Below are 14,123 nucleotides of genomic sequence, written 5' to 3'. Positions count from 1 at the left end.
CCGTCCTCCCCGCGTGGTCTTCCGCCGCGGCGGGTCGGGCGGAGGGGCGCGGCGGGACAGGCGGCACCGAGGGCAGCCCCGGGGGGCGGTGGAGCGGGACGGGAGAGCGGCGCGGTACTGGGGGCTCCGACGGGCCCGGCGGGTGGGGGGCTCCGGGCAAGGCCCTGTGGGGCGGGGAGCTCTGCGGGGGCTGTGAGCGCCGCCCTGGAGGAGACGGGACTCTATAGGGGCTCTGGGCTCGACCTTACAGTGGAGGGGACTCTATAGGGGCTCTGGACTCGACCCTATAGGGGAGAGGGCTCTATAGGGGTCACTGGACTCATAGGGGGAGGGGTCCCTGTGGTGTCCAGGGCAGGGAGCTCAGAGGGAGTCTGAGGGGACACGGTGGACAAAGTCCTATAGACAGCGGAGCTCTGTAGGGGACGGGGAGTCCTGGGGGGGCGCTGGACGGGGCCCCACTGAGGATGGGGCTGGGGGGCGATGGGTGTGGCGACACGGGGGCCACCAGTGCTGGAGCTGCCTGTGCCTGTAGGTTGCCCTGCAGCGGAGCCATGAGGATGAGGGGCTGCATCCCACCTGCGCTTGGCCTGGCCATGGCTGTGGCCCTGGCTGTGCTGCTGCCCACGGCCTGCGCCCGCCGGAGCCAGGACCTGCACTGTGGAGGTGTGATGGGATGGCAACACCGGGGTGGGACAGGATGGGATGGTGGTGCGGGGCCAGGGCGGCTGTTGTGACCCACTTGTCCTGTGGCCGCCACCCGGGGTGACTGCTCGGGAACACGCAGCCCTTCCTGAAGGGCCACAGGGTGCCCCGGGGACCGGCTTCCCATCGACCGGCCGTCCCCGTCCGCCGGCAGCACCAGTTACATCAGTTACTCCCAGTGGCTTAGGGCAGCTGTGGGTCTGTCAGTGCCAGGGGCTGGTGTGGCTCAGGCAGTGCTGTCACTGCAGGCCGTTGATGCCCTGTGTCCCCTGCAGCATGCCGGGCACTGGTGGATGAGCTGGAGTGGGAGATTGCCCAAGTCGACCCCAGGAAAACCATCCAGATGGGCTCGTTCCGGATCAACCCCGACGGCAGCCAGTCGGTTGTGGAGGTGAGACGTCTCCTGGTGGGTGGAGGCTGCGGCAGAGTGGGGCTGGGTGAGCCCCGTCTCCCCTTCCTCAGCTTCCTTTGCTGCCTATCACCAGCACAGCCCCACGGTGTTCTGATGGTATCTGTGGAGACATCTGACCCTTTGTCGGCGCTCCCCGGCTCCTGGGGAAAGACGCTGGCCCGGCATTCCCGTTCCACTTTCACGCTTAGCAGCCTGACCCTGCTGATCTCTCACTTGTGCCGCAGGTGCCCTATGCCCGGTCGGAGGCACATCTGACAGAACTGCTGGAGCGGGTGTGCGAGAAGATGAAGGAATATGGGGAAAAAGTGGATCTCTCCACACACCGTAAGAGTTACGTCCGAGTGATCTCCCATGATGGGACCAAGATGGACCTCTCTGGGGTCAAAATTGATGGAGACGTGGCTTCTAGCCTCAAGTTTGCGGTGCGTGTGGGGACTGGGTCCTTGTGGGGGCTGTTGGGGCTCAGTGGAGGTTTTGGGTGCGGGACCCGCTGTGTTGGGCAGCTGCCGCCCTTCTAGGGATGGCCACTTCCCCTGGTACTTCCTGGGGCTGGAGGGGAGGAGGCTGCTCCTGGGCTGGGCTGGAGGGGGCCAGGGCCTGGCTCTGGGCTCCCCTGGGTGCTCTTGGCATCGCCTGGCCCTGTGCGGTCGCCGGCTGACGCATGGGCGGCTTCTGTTGCAGTGTGAGAGCATCGCCGAGGAGTACGAGGATGAACTCATCGAATTCCTCTCCCATGAGGCCGACAACGTCAAGGACCGGCTCTGCAGCAAGCGGACAGGTGAGCTGGGCTGGGCTGTCCTGGGGAGGGGTCTCTCCTGCCGCGCCAGAGGGTCATAGCTACTCCCTCGGTGCTGGGACGCAGAGGAGCTGAGTCCTGCCTGAAATCCCGACATCCCTCAGCCCTGCTGCCTGCGCTGGCAGCCCAGCGCCTGGACCCCGCTCCCTGCCGGAGCTGCCTGCAGCTTTTTTTGGATGCTCTGCCTGGCCAGGCACTGCCTGGGGCCGAGCCAGGGCAGCTGCGGCCCTGGATCCATTGGCTGCTCCGGTGCAGGGCTCCTTGTGCAGCCAATGGCCGGGCGCCCGCTCCCCAGCGTCTTTCTTCCCGCAGGGCTATTTCCAGCTCGCAAACACTGGGGTCAGGGCACGCCGCGACCTTTGTGCTTCCCTATTAATGAACGTGGCCCACGTTTGCTACCTGCATCGCAGGGCCGGGCCAGGGCGGGTCCCTTCTGGACCTGACACAGGCGTCGGAGGAAATGCTCCTTCCCCAGGGGGGTGCCGGGGCTCCCGCAATGCTGCCGGCTGCTCCCGGGGCTCAGCCTGGCCCTGGCCAGGCACCCGCTGCCTTCACTCTGCCTGGTGTGGGTCTGCCGGGCGGCTGCGGGTGCTGGACGTGGGGAAAGGCTGTGCCGGCAGCTCTGACCAAACAGACGCGTTTCTCATTAACTCCAGAACAAAGCGAAGGGGAAGCGGATGTGTCTCCCAGCACGGGTCACGGCTGTGCCTGGCCCCGGTGCTCCGCGCATGGCTCGTCCCCGTGCTGGGGGTGGGGAGGGGTCCCACGGGGCTCTGCTGTGTCCTGAGAGCGCTGCCCTTTGTCACTGCAGACCTGTGCGACCATGCGCTCCACATCCCGCACGACGAGCTGTGACGCAGACAGTCCCAGCTGCCTCCGGAGGATGGTGACCCACCCTGGTGGCCTCCCAGGACCACGACAGCGCCGGGATCCGTCCAGACATCCCCTACCTCTTGGTTTGCCTTGTCCCCACTGCCCCCACCGGGACGGGCAGACATGCCGGGGAAGACCACGGCTCCGGAGCCAGCAGAGAGGCTGCCTCGCCCAGTCTGGTGCTCTCATCCTATTTATTCACTGTCCGTCTGCTGCAGCCGCGGTGCCAGGGGCACTGGCCCTGCTCCCCAGCGGGGCATCCACGGGGGCTGGGGCTGCATCCTTGCTCCTGCCAGGATGTTTCAGCGGGCAGGCTGCCGGCCAGGGACCTTCCTCCACTGCTGCGGGGGGGACACTGGGGCTGAGCTGCCCCTACTGGGGAGGGGCATTCAGGCATCAGGGGACGGTTTTGGAACCCTCCCTCCCTGCTGCAGGCAATAAAGGGGTGTCGCGGCAGTCGTGCCGTGGGCCCACCCGAGGGCAGGTCTCACTCCTGTGGGCGTGGGGAGGTGGGACTGGGACACCGGGGGGGCGGAGACACTGGTGGCACTGCGGTGTGTCCCCCTGTGTCCCCGCTATGCCTCCCTTGTGTCTGGCGACTGCCCGCCATGGCTCGGCCTTGCGGCGGGGGCGTACCCCGGCAGCCACTGATCAGCCCTTGGCCCCGTGTCACACGGTGGGGACACTGTGGGGGTCCCGTCCCCTCGAACCGCAGGGCCACCGCCCGTCCCCTGCCGCCAGGGCCAGTGGGGGCAATGGCCTGGGGTCAGCGGGGACGGTCACCCACGGCTGTGCCCCGCCCCCTGTCCCGGGCTCCTGACGTCACCGCGGAGCCGGGGCAATGTCACAGGGCGACCTCGAGCCCCTGCGGCTGAGTGTGGGGATGACATCACCGACCCTGGTGACCTCATAGCATATGGCCGAGTGCCTGCTGACGTCACAGGGTTCCCCTGCACCACAGCCGAGCGATGTCGAAGTACCGACGCCGCCGGGGCGGGTAACGCTGCGTCATGACGTCACGGGCCGCGGCCGGTGACGTCACGAGAGGGGGCGGGGCGCCGCCTCACCCCACCCCAGGGCCACGATCAGGCGAACGCGGCGGCCACCTATAGCCCGGCCTCCCCGGCCCGCCGCCTCATCTGCCTATCCCCGCCTCACGGCGCGCGGCGCGGCCAATGGCGAGCGGCTCGGCCCTGAGGGGACGGGCAGGGGCGGGGCTATGCTAATAACCAGCGCGGCGCCGCGCCCCGCCCCGCCCGCCGCGCTGAGGACCCCCGGCCGCCGCTGCCGCCGCCGCTCGCTCCGGCCCCGCTCCCGCCCGGCCCCGGCCCCGCTCCCGCCCGGCCCCGCTCCGTCCCGACCCGCCCCGGCCCCGGTGCCACCATGACGCTCCTCGCCGCCGGCAGCCGGGCGGCCGCGCGCCTCCGCGGGCCCAAGGTGAGGGCGCCCGCCCCGGCCCCGCCGCGCCTTAAAGGGGCGACGCCGCGGGGGGGCCGATTCTTAAAGGGGCGACGCGACGCGGCGAATGGGGGGGGGGGGGGGGGGGCGCTGCCATAAAGGGGACGGACGGAGGGGGGGGGCGCGGGGCCGCGCGCCGCAGCGGCAGCACGTGGTGGGCGCGGGCACCGGCGCCGCCTCCGCCGGGAGCGCCGGTACTGAGCGGCGGGGCTGCCCACCCCCCATCTGGGGGTCCCCGCTCTGGTGCAGCCCCCACTGGGGGCTCCCAGCCCCCCTGCCCTCACTACCACTACTGGGCGCTGTGCTGCAGGGGGGGGCGGGCTGCGCAGCCCCGGGGGCTCCCGCCGGGCGGCACCGGCAGTGAGAGCCCGGGGGGGCGGGGGTCCCCCCTCCGCCGTCCTGTCCCCCCGCCCCGACCTTCCCCAGCGGCTGTAGAGGGCAACGGGGTCACACCGGGGAGAACCCCCGTCCGGCCCGGGGCTGTGCTGGGGGGGGTGTGCCGGGGGGGGGAGGGGGCCGAGCACCGGTGCAGGGCTGTGGCGGCACCGGTTCCCCCCCCGCCCGTTTGCCTTGGCCGCGGCCCCGCCGTTTCGTAACGGCCGCTGCGGCGTCTCTATCGACCGGGCGTTATTTTGGGAGCGGAGCCGGGGCCCGGCCCGGCGTGTTGTGGTGCCCCACTTGGCCACGTTCGCCCGGGGGGGCCGCTGCCCCCGCCCGTCTGCGCCCTAATCCCGACCCGCCGCCACCCTCCTCCTCCTCCCCACGGCCTGAGCTGATGCACCGCGGCCGGTGCTGCCCGGGGGGGGCCCTGCGCCCCCAAACCGCGGTGGGGGTATGCGGGAGGGTCTCCCAGCAGCCCTGTCTGGCCCGGTCCCCTCAGCCGGTGCTCGGTGTCACCGCCGACATGTGTGACCTTGAACCAGTGGCGCCTCCCTGACAGCCCGGCCCGGCGTCGACGAGCCCTGCGGGTGCCCGGTGAAACGGGGTGACGCGGGGTGCAACGGGGGCCCCGCGGCACCGGCGGCGGCCACCTTGACCTTGGGCTTCCCACTGCCGCCTCCATTGTTTCGCCGGCATTTTCCCTCCCCGGGTGCCGCCTGTTGCGGGGGGACACGACGCAGTGGCTCGGGGGTGGGTGGCCGGTTTCAGCCACACTCGTGGTGTCGGGGTCCCTCCCAGCCGGGCTGGGGGTTCGCTGTGGTGCTGTTGTGTGTCCCCGTCCCCCCCCCGACATGTCCCCCAGCAGCCAGTGGAAAAAGCGAGTCATGTTCTGGCTGCGCTGCCACAGCTCTGGGGAGGCACAGGGTGATGGGTCTGGATGTGGCCTCCCGGCACGGAGGTGCCCCTTCCCTGGGCAGGCCTTCCCCGGCCCTCTTTGCCCACCCGGGCGTTTGTGAGCAGATTCGGGAGAGCCCCGTGTCCCCGCCGTGGGCAGGGCGATGCCAGGCCTGGGCTCTCCAGCTGCGTCAGGGTGTTCCCGGAGTCCCCGCGGCCCTGAAACAAAGATCGGTTTCCCCAGCGCCCGCAGAGCCCCGGCGCAGGAAAACCGCAGCGGTGCCGTCCTGGCAGGGCTCCGCCGGGGCACCGCTTCGCTCGTGACGGCCGCTTCCGTGCTCTGCAGAGCAGGAAGCGAAATGCGGCCGGCGTCGCGTCATGTTATGCGTGATGTGAATGAGCGCGGTGCAGCACTGAGGGGCCCCCCGCACCCCCCCGCCCCTGCGCCGCCCGGCCCAGCTGAACCTGCCTGGCTCTGATCTCTGGCACGCGTGGGCGAGGGAAACCGCCGCGGCTGCCGGGCACAGCGTCCTTGTGAGACGGGATCTCACCGGAATCGCAGGGCGGCTCCTGCCGCAGGAGCTTTGCCGGGGGGGGTGGGGATGCTCTGGGGGAACTGTCACAGGGGGCCCAGGGATGCTCTGGGCGGCTGTGCTGTGTGCCGGGGATGCTCCGGTGCTGGGATGTGCTCCAAAGCTGGGGATGGTCGGGGGCTGGGGGGTCATTGTATGGCTACACCCCCCTTAAACAGCACAGCCAGGGTGCACGGTGAGGCTCTCCCCAGGTAACACCATGTCCCTGTGTCTGTTCTTCTGCAGAACACACCGTGCATCCTCTTTGCCGCCCGTCACGCCAGTGCCGCCACGGTAAGAGGTGCCCCTGCTGCTGTCACCCCTCTCTGGTGCCAGTGGGGGGAGCGTGTGCTCAGCCCCCCCCCCCCCCGCCTTCCCCCCCGGTGAGCACCAGCGCTCACGGCCCCCTCCCCTCTTCCCAGAACCTGAAAGATGTCCTTGCCAGCATGATCCCCAAGGAGCAGGCGAAAATCAAGAGCTTCAGGCAGCAGCACGGCAACACGGCCATCGGGCAGATCACGGTGGACATGGTGAGTAATGGGATGCTGTGTCCCCGCTGGGCTGTGCCGCAGCCTGTAACCACCTCCTTCCACCCTTCTGCAGGTGTACGGTGGGATGAGGGGCATGAAGGGGCTGATATATGAGACCTCTGTGCTGGATCCCGATGAGGTAGGACCTGATCCTGCCCTGCTTGAGCGCTCGCCTCGCATGGGTGACGCTGCAAGCAGCTGATGCTCGTGCCGGGCTCTTTAGGGCATCCGCTTCCGTGGGTACAGCATCCCCGAGTGCCAGAAGCTGCTGCCCAAAGCTGCAGGGGGAGAGGAGCCGCTGCCCGAGGGGCTCTTCTGGCTGCTGGTGACAGGAGAGGTGCCCACCCAAGAGCAGGTAACATGGGGGAGGTCCAGTGGGGGGGGCTGCTGTCCCCCTGCCCTGTGACTCAGCCCCCCGTGTCCCTGCGCAGGTGAGCTGGCTGTCCCGCGAGTGGGCCCGGCGTGCCGCGCTGCCCTCCCACGTGGTGACCATGCTGGACAACTTCCCCACCAACCTGCACCCCATGTCCCAGCTGAGCGCCGCCATCACTGCCCTCAACAGCGAGAGCAAGTTCGCTCGCGCCTACGCCGAGGGCATCCACCGCGTCAAGTACTGGGAGGTATGGGCGGGTGGCCGGGGGCCCTGGGGGGAGCTCAGACACCCCAACTCTGAGCTTGGGTCGCAGTGTGGGCACAGGTTTGGGTGTGAGGGCTTAGGGGCTCGCCTTTCCCCGGGGAGAGCAGCTGCCCCATCTTACCCTGCCTGTCCCAGTTTGTCTACGAGGATGCCATGGACCTGATCGCCAAGCTGCCTTGTGTCGCTGCAAAGATCTACCGCAACCTGTACCGCGAGGGCAGCAGCATCGGGGCCATCGACCCCAACCTCGACTGGTCCCACAACTTCACCAACATGCTGGGCTACACCGATCCCCAGTTCATCGAGCTGATGCGGCTCTACCTCACCATTCACAGGTACAGGGCCAGGAGGAGCAGCTGGGGACGCGGCCCCGCTCCCAGCCCCGGGGCCAGGGATGGGGCCAGGTTCTGGGACATGCCTGGGCTGCTCTGGGGGTGTCAGCGGGCACATGGTGTGGGGCCACAGGCAGCCCCGGGGCAGGGCCGTGCCAGGCTGGGCACATCACAGAGGGGGGGTGTCTATTGTGGGGGTGTCCCCGTGGCTGTGGGAGCCCCGGGTGGGGATGGGGGAGACCTGACATGCCCCCTTGCCCCTGCAGTGACCATGAGGGGGGAAACGTGAGCGCCCACACCAGCCACCTGGTTGGCAGCGCCCTCTCCGACCCATACCTCGCCTTCGCCGCCGCCATGAACGGACTGGCTGGGCCCCTGCACGGCCTCGCCAACCAGGTGGGTACCTCTACGCGTCCATCTGTCCATCTGTCTGTCTGTGCCGCTGTTCTCACCCCCTGCTCTGCTTGCCGTGCCCGCAGGAGGTGCTGCTCTGGCTGACCAACCTGCAGAAGGAGCTGGGCCAGGAGGTGTCGGACGAGAAGCTGCGGGATTTCATCTGGAACACGCTCAACTCGGGCAGGGTGAGTCCAGCCCTGCACGGGGCGAGGGATGGGGGATGGGGCTGTGTTGGGGACAGGCTCTGACAACCCCCTCTCTGCTGTCCTTGCAGGTAGTGCCAGGGTACGGTCATGCCGTGCTACGGAAGACGGACCCCCGCTACACCTGCCAGCGGGAGTTCGCCCTCAAGCACTTGCCCAAGGACCCCATGTTCAAGCTGGTGGCTCAGCTCTACAAGATTGTCCCCAATGTGCTGCTGGAGCAAGGCAAGGCCAAGAACCCCTGGCCCAATGTGGACGCCCACAGTGGAGTGCTGCTGCAGGTGAGCCACATGTCCAGAACAGCTCCCCAGGGGGCTCCAAGGGCTCCTGGGTGTCCCTGCCCTGACGCCCCTCTCTCCCCCCGCAGTATTACGGCATGAAGGAGATGAACTACTACACGGTGCTCTTTGGGGTCTCCCGGGCCCTGGGCGTCCTCTCGCAGCTCATCTGGAGCCGGGCGCTGGGCTTCCCCCTGGAGAGACCCAAGTCCATGAGCACAAAGGGCCTCATGCAGCTCGTGGGCTACAAATCTGGGTAAAGAAGGGACGGGGACAGGGCCGTGGCTCGCTGCTCCCCAGGGAACGCTGCGCTGCCGGGTCGGGCCCTGGACAGACTCAGCACTGAACCCCCCTCGGGCACCGGCCGCGGGTCTCCTGTGGTGTGAGCAGAGCCCCTCCTTGCACCGCTCCTCTCCCCCCACCGCCGCCCTGGGAGGGGGCAGAGGCAGCCCTGGGGGGGGCCACCCTGCTCTGTGCCCCCCACCCCGGCCCTGCCCTGTCATGGTGGCGGGGGGGCTCCTGCGCCTCCACCCCTGCAGCACTGCGCACACTGGGAGCCCCCCAGCTCCCCTGCTGCTGGGTCCTGGGGGCACCCCCCCCACTGCAGCCCACCCCCCCACCCCCCGAGAGCGGTTCAGTCCAGACTTGTGTCCAGGTTTACCCCCCCTCCGCGGGGCAGCAGGTGAAGAACGAATGTCTCATCCCCCCCTCCCCATGCAGGGACTTGATACACTCCTCCCCGGCCCGCACCCCCGTGTTTGTGTGAATCCCCGTGTCCGATGCCCCCCTGGCAGCCGGAGCTGGCCCCCTCCCCACACGCCAGCCCCGGCCCCCTCGCAGGTATCGGACACTTCTGTACAAACAACAACAAAAAATGCAAAATAAATGTTTTTATTAACAAACCTGCAGCCTCCATCCCTCCTGTGGGGCAGGACCCCGCTCCCTGGGCTCTACTTTGCTCCTGTAGGGTTTAAGGGGGGGAATCAGGGCTGCCCCCAGGCCCTGTTCTGTCCCTGCTGGGGACTGCACGGTGGCACTTGGTCCCTTGGGACTTTGGCAAACTGGCAGTGCCGAGCTTGGTGGTGGTACAAGCCTGGTTTGGGGGTCTCGGAGCACATCCCCCCACCCCCCCCAGTCCCCTGTCCCCCCCTCAGCTCCCCTCCTGTGGCTGCCGAATGAGGACTAGGAGGCTGCTCACCCTTGGAAAATACTCTTTATTGGCCTGTAAAAGCCCTTCCTCGGGCAGCGAGGCCACGGTGCCCTTGGTGACGGCGATGGAATGGGGTGGGCTGAGCGGGGGGGAGCCAGGGGGGCTGGCGGCTCAGGAATTCCCCTGACCCCCCCCCAACACGGATGGACGCTTTGGCCTGGTGGAGCTGGAGGCCCCCACGTTTCCCTGCCAAAGGTATGGAACGTTGAGCTGGAACTGGAGGAACGCGGGGGGCGGCCATGGGCCAGGGCCATCCTGGTCCCTGCAGCGCTGGCGCTTTGGGGGCTGGTGGGGGGGGTGTGGTGGGGCAGCACGGGCAGCCCTGTCCCCCTCCCTGTGCGTGTGGCTTGTGCAAACTGTGCGACATCAGGTCTGGCGGCGGAATGGGCGCTGCCGGGGGTCCTGCGACTCCAGTGCCCGGCCATGGTGGTGGTGGGGCAGATGGCAGCTCGGCTCCCGCCAGGGCTTCCTCCCTGTGCTGTTCCCCTTCCCTTTTGATCCTGGAAGAGCTGGGGGAGGACGGGGCCCCAGCAGCCGGGCCCTATCCTTCCCTGGGTGCTCACTGCCTCTGTCCCCCCTCCTCGCATTCCCCAGCAGGATCTGTCCGGGCTCTCCCCACCAGCAAACACCCACCTTCCCCTGCCTCTCCCAGTGCGAGGTGGTGGGGCCCAGGCATGTCCTGCGCAGGAGCTGCCCTGCCACCAGGACCCTCTGGTCTTGCCAAGGAGTTAAAAGGAACAAAAGGAAGGGGGAGGAAAAAGAAGCGCTCCCCAAAACTAAAACAAAACTTAAAACCAAAATCATCTACAAAACCAGGGAGTCCAGCGCTGGGACACAGCTCCTGCGGCATTGTGGTGGGGTCAGGGGGGCTCACGGCAGCCCCTCACGCTCGCAGGAGCGTCACCTCTCACCCCCACAGTCGGGAGGGAAGTTGAGGCAACGGCAGCAAAGATGCACTCAAATAAATATTTAGGAGGGTGGGCACGGGGCGGGCCACCCCGGGGCCCTGGCACAGTCCTTGGTGGCCGCGCTGCCCTCACGTCTGGTGGACCTCGTGGAACATGAGCTCCCGGGGGATGCGGGTCTCGGGACCGAAGTTCTTGGCCGCCCGGCGCTCGAAGGCTGCCACCATCTGCTTCACCACCTCGTCGAAGAAGACAGTGGCCAGCTGGGAGTGCAGCAGGGACCGAAACTCAAAGGAGATCTGGGGAGGAGAAGGGGTGGTGTGAGCCCCTGGCGGGAATGGCGGTGGGTGGCCATGTCTCTGCAGCAGGAACCGTCTCCCCTCTCCACCCCAGGGGCTTTGTGCCTGGCCTGGACCAGGGTCTTACCGAGAAATCCACGGTGCTGGTGCGGGGGTAGCCAGGGATGCCAGGGCTGAAGCGCCAGTTCGTCTCCAGGTGGTTGAAGAGGCGCCCGTCTGTGCAGACGGCCTGGGGAGGGGGAGCAGACGGTCAGGGGGCCCCGAGGAACCGGCCTGGACAGTCCGTCTGCCTACCGTGCTGTGGCCACGCTCACCTTGACGAGGTGGGGGCGGACGAGGGTGACGATGGAGGTGTAGCGCTCCACCACGGGCGGGAATCCCACCTCCAGCTGGGCCTTGACGTGGCCTGTCCGCTTGGAGACCACCACCGACTTCTTGCACCAGGGCACGAAGTTCTTGTAGTCCTCCACGTTGGAGACCACGTCGTACATTTCCTGCATGGAGTACCTGGGGGGGCAGAGCAGGCATTGCAGCTGGGGCCACGGGGCCCCCGTCACCAGGGGAAGCCGCTGCACCTACCCGATGATGCGCCGCTCTGAGTACTCCTTCCGCTTGTTGGTGAGGTTGAGGAAAGACCGGCTGGGCTGGGTCCGGGGCTCCCAATCAGTGCTGCTCGCCGGCCGGCCAAGCCGGCTGAGCCGGAGGCCGCACAGGGCCGTGTGCCTGGGCAGGAGACAGACGTTAGCGGAGGAACCAGCACCGCGCCGCGCAGCGGAGCCCCTGGAAAGCCACTGGGCTGAGTGGGGCAGCCCACCCAGGACGTTGGGCCCCTTCCAGACCTGTCCACATCCCTCCCTGGATGAGGATTGTCCCCACAGGGCATGAGGGGGATCAAGGACCAAGCTGGTGCCCACGGCCAGCCCCAGCCCGGCAGGGAAGGCCGAGCGCTGGTCCCAGGGCTGCTGCCAGGGCGGCTGTTGTGCAAGAGGAGGAAGGCCGGGGAAACCTGACCTCAGGGACACCTAATCCGGACCAGCAGAGCAGGGACAACTGCCTGTTACCCCCCTTGCCGCCCCTCCCCAGCTCTGCCCCAGCCTCACGCTGGGCTCCAGTGGCAGCACAGAGCCCTGCTCGGCCCAGACCTGCGCCCTCCTCTGTGTCCCACCTCGGCCCTGTCCCATCCCTCAGGTGTGGTGTGGATGGTGCAGGAAGGGACGTGAGGCTCGCCACCTCCTCGAGGAGAGACCGAGCCCCGAAGGCACAGCAGGGTCCCAGGTGACGTGTCACCCAGCACCAGAGCTGTGGGGACGGCAGCAGGGTCCTCCCACGGTGCCACCATCAGCTCCATTCCATCTGCCCAAGCCCCGGCAGCCAGTCCCCACCAAACACCGGGATGGCGACACCTTGGTCATCGCAGCAGCGGGCTGTAACCCTGACCACCCCGGGGCCTGTCGGTTAGGGCTGTCCCCACCGGGCCCCCTCCCCAACAGCCATAACTGGCAGCACTCGGTGCCTGCCAGACAGCGCGGGTATTTTTAGATGTGCCTGCACGCAGGTCACACCGGCTCTTCTCCAGGACTGGTGGCTGAGGGGAGAAAGATCCCACTTCTCCCAGGAGCCATGGAACGTTCCTGCGCCAAGAGGAGTCACCTGGGGTGCTTGGCAGCCCCAGAGCTCCCAGAATAGCCGGGGCAGCACAGGGGGCCGGGTGGCACAGTTGAGCTGTGCGAGTCCCAGCTGTGGCCCTCAGCTGTGCAGAGCTGGGGGCCCCTGGGAGCACTGGGACCCCATGGCCACCCCACTGGGCCCCGAGGCGATCACCCCCCTCCTTGCTCACACCGCAGCTCTGCCCGGCAGCGCTCGGTGCTGTACGTGCACCGTGACGGGGCTCAGCAGAGCCAGCTCCTAAACCAGCACCACGGCACGATGCTGTGGCCGCTCCCACGCCGTTGACCCGGCTGACAGTGGGGCTAGCTGCCGGGGGCTTGCGAGAGCCACCCTGCCCCCGCGTCAATGGTGCCAACCCTGAGCTGGCAAGTGAAAGTGGTGCTGGCAGCACGGCCGGGTGCGGAGGTCAGTGCCGGCGGGGGACACGACGGGGTGGCCTGAGGTCTCCTGGACTCTCCGCTTGCCGAGCAGACCGTGACGCCAGCGCCCGACCCACCGATGCGACTGACGTTGCTCCTGACCCACGGTGGTGGTGTTGGCACCTGCCCGACCCTCACACCCGCTCCCAGGACATGGTACCCCCCACAGCCCCCGGCGGGCGGTGGCCCTCACTCCCACGCGGGGTTTGCCCCAAAGTCAGGCCCCGGGTTCACCGAGCCGCCCCCCACCCCGGGGCCGTTACTGGTGGCCCCTGGGCCAGCGGCGCCCCCAGGTCCCCCGTTCCCGGCCCCGCCAGGGTCCCCTCGGTGTCCCCAAGGTCCCCCCGAGCAACCCTCAGCACGGCGGTGGCCGGGACCGCGGGCCGCTCACCCCACCGGGGTCTTCCCCGGGCCTGCCCGGCGCCCCCGGCCCCGACCGTCCCCCGGGCCCCGCCCCGTCCTTGCCCCGCGGCATTCGCCGGTGTCCCCGGGCCCTGTGTGACCTCCAGCGCTCCGGGCCCCGCCCCGGCCCCTCCGCCCCCCCGGGCCCCCCGCCCCGCTGCCGCCGCCCAGTGCCGCCCTGTGGGGCCACGGGCGCTCACCTGCCGGGCGGGGCCGCCCCGGCCCGCAGCCGCTGCCGCGCCCCGAGCTGAAGGGCGCCGCGGAGCCGCCGGGCCGCCATGACCGGGGCCGGGACGCGGCTCCGCTACCCTCGCACCGGCGCCGCCGCCGCCACCGTGACCTCTCACCCCGCCCGCGACGTCACCGCGTCACCATAGCGCCCGCTACGTCACGGCCCGGGAGGGCGGGGCGAGACAACGCCTCCCGCGCGGAGTACGACGGGAGCTGTAGTCCAAATCGCGCGAGGGGTGACGGGAAGTGTAGTGCCGGCCGGGCTTGCGGCCTGCGCCCCCCTCGGGGCCCTCCGTCCCTCCGAGCCGGGACCGGGGCCCAAACGGGACCCCCACCTCCCTCTGGGCCGGACCCGGAGGTCCCCATGTCCCTCCCGCTCGGGGCTTGGGTTCAGGTTCGGGGCCCAGCAGGGCCTGGGGGCAGCCCGGCCCAGGTGGCACTCACCGGCCCACGGCCCCCACGGCTGCCCGCCTCCCCCGGCAGCACCAGGGCTGCGGCTCCCTTCTCCCAGGCAGACATGTCAGC

At 69.0% G+C, this 14,123-nt stretch overlaps 3 protein-coding genes across 3 annotated transcripts; 2 read left to right on the top strand and 1 right to left on the bottom strand.

Moving 5' to 3' along the window:
- Positions 1–80: 80 nt before the first annotated feature.
- CNPY2 (canopy FGF signaling regulator 2) lies at positions 81–3,256 on the top strand. Its single transcript, XM_082496536.1, has 6 exons — positions 81–114; positions 533–663; positions 978–1,093; positions 1,339–1,536; positions 1,796–1,892; positions 2,722–3,256. The coding sequence occupies exons 2-6, from the start codon at positions 552–554 to the stop codon at positions 2,763–2,765; spliced, it is 567 nt and encodes a 188-aa protein (XP_082352662.1). The 5' UTR covers positions 81–114; positions 533–551; the 3' UTR covers positions 2,766–3,256.
- Positions 3,257–4,051: 795 nt separating this feature from the next.
- Positions 4,052–9,366, top strand: CS (citrate synthase). The gene is made up of 11 exons (XM_082496511.1): positions 4,052–4,220; positions 6,335–6,382; positions 6,511–6,618; positions 6,692–6,757; positions 6,842–6,973; positions 7,050–7,238; positions 7,391–7,590; positions 7,854–7,983; positions 8,067–8,168; positions 8,258–8,467; positions 8,554–9,366. The coding sequence occupies exons 1-11, from the start codon at positions 4,167–4,169 to the stop codon at positions 8,722–8,724; spliced, it is 1,410 nt and encodes a 469-aa protein (XP_082352637.1). The 5' UTR covers positions 4,052–4,166; the 3' UTR covers positions 8,725–9,366.
- Positions 9,367–9,661: 295 nt separating this feature from the next.
- On the bottom strand, positions 9,662–13,705 carry COQ10A (coenzyme Q10A). The gene is made up of 5 exons (XM_082496526.1): positions 13,568–13,705; positions 11,458–11,601; positions 11,193–11,385; positions 11,006–11,107; positions 9,662–10,878 (listed from the first exon to the last, which is right to left on the bottom strand). The coding sequence occupies exons 1-5, from the start codon at positions 13,645–13,647 to the stop codon at positions 10,711–10,713; spliced, it is 687 nt and encodes a 228-aa protein (XP_082352652.1). The 5' UTR covers positions 13,648–13,705; the 3' UTR covers positions 9,662–10,710.
- Positions 13,706–14,123: the final 418 nt, after the last annotated feature.

Source organism: Vanellus vanellus, assembly GCF_965231255.1.
Source record: "Vanellus vanellus genome assembly, chromosome: 28".
Classification (NCBI taxonomy): domain Eukaryota; kingdom Metazoa; phylum Chordata; class Aves; order Charadriiformes; family Charadriidae; genus Vanellus; species Vanellus vanellus.
This window is presented reverse-complemented; position numbering and strand designations above follow the sequence as displayed.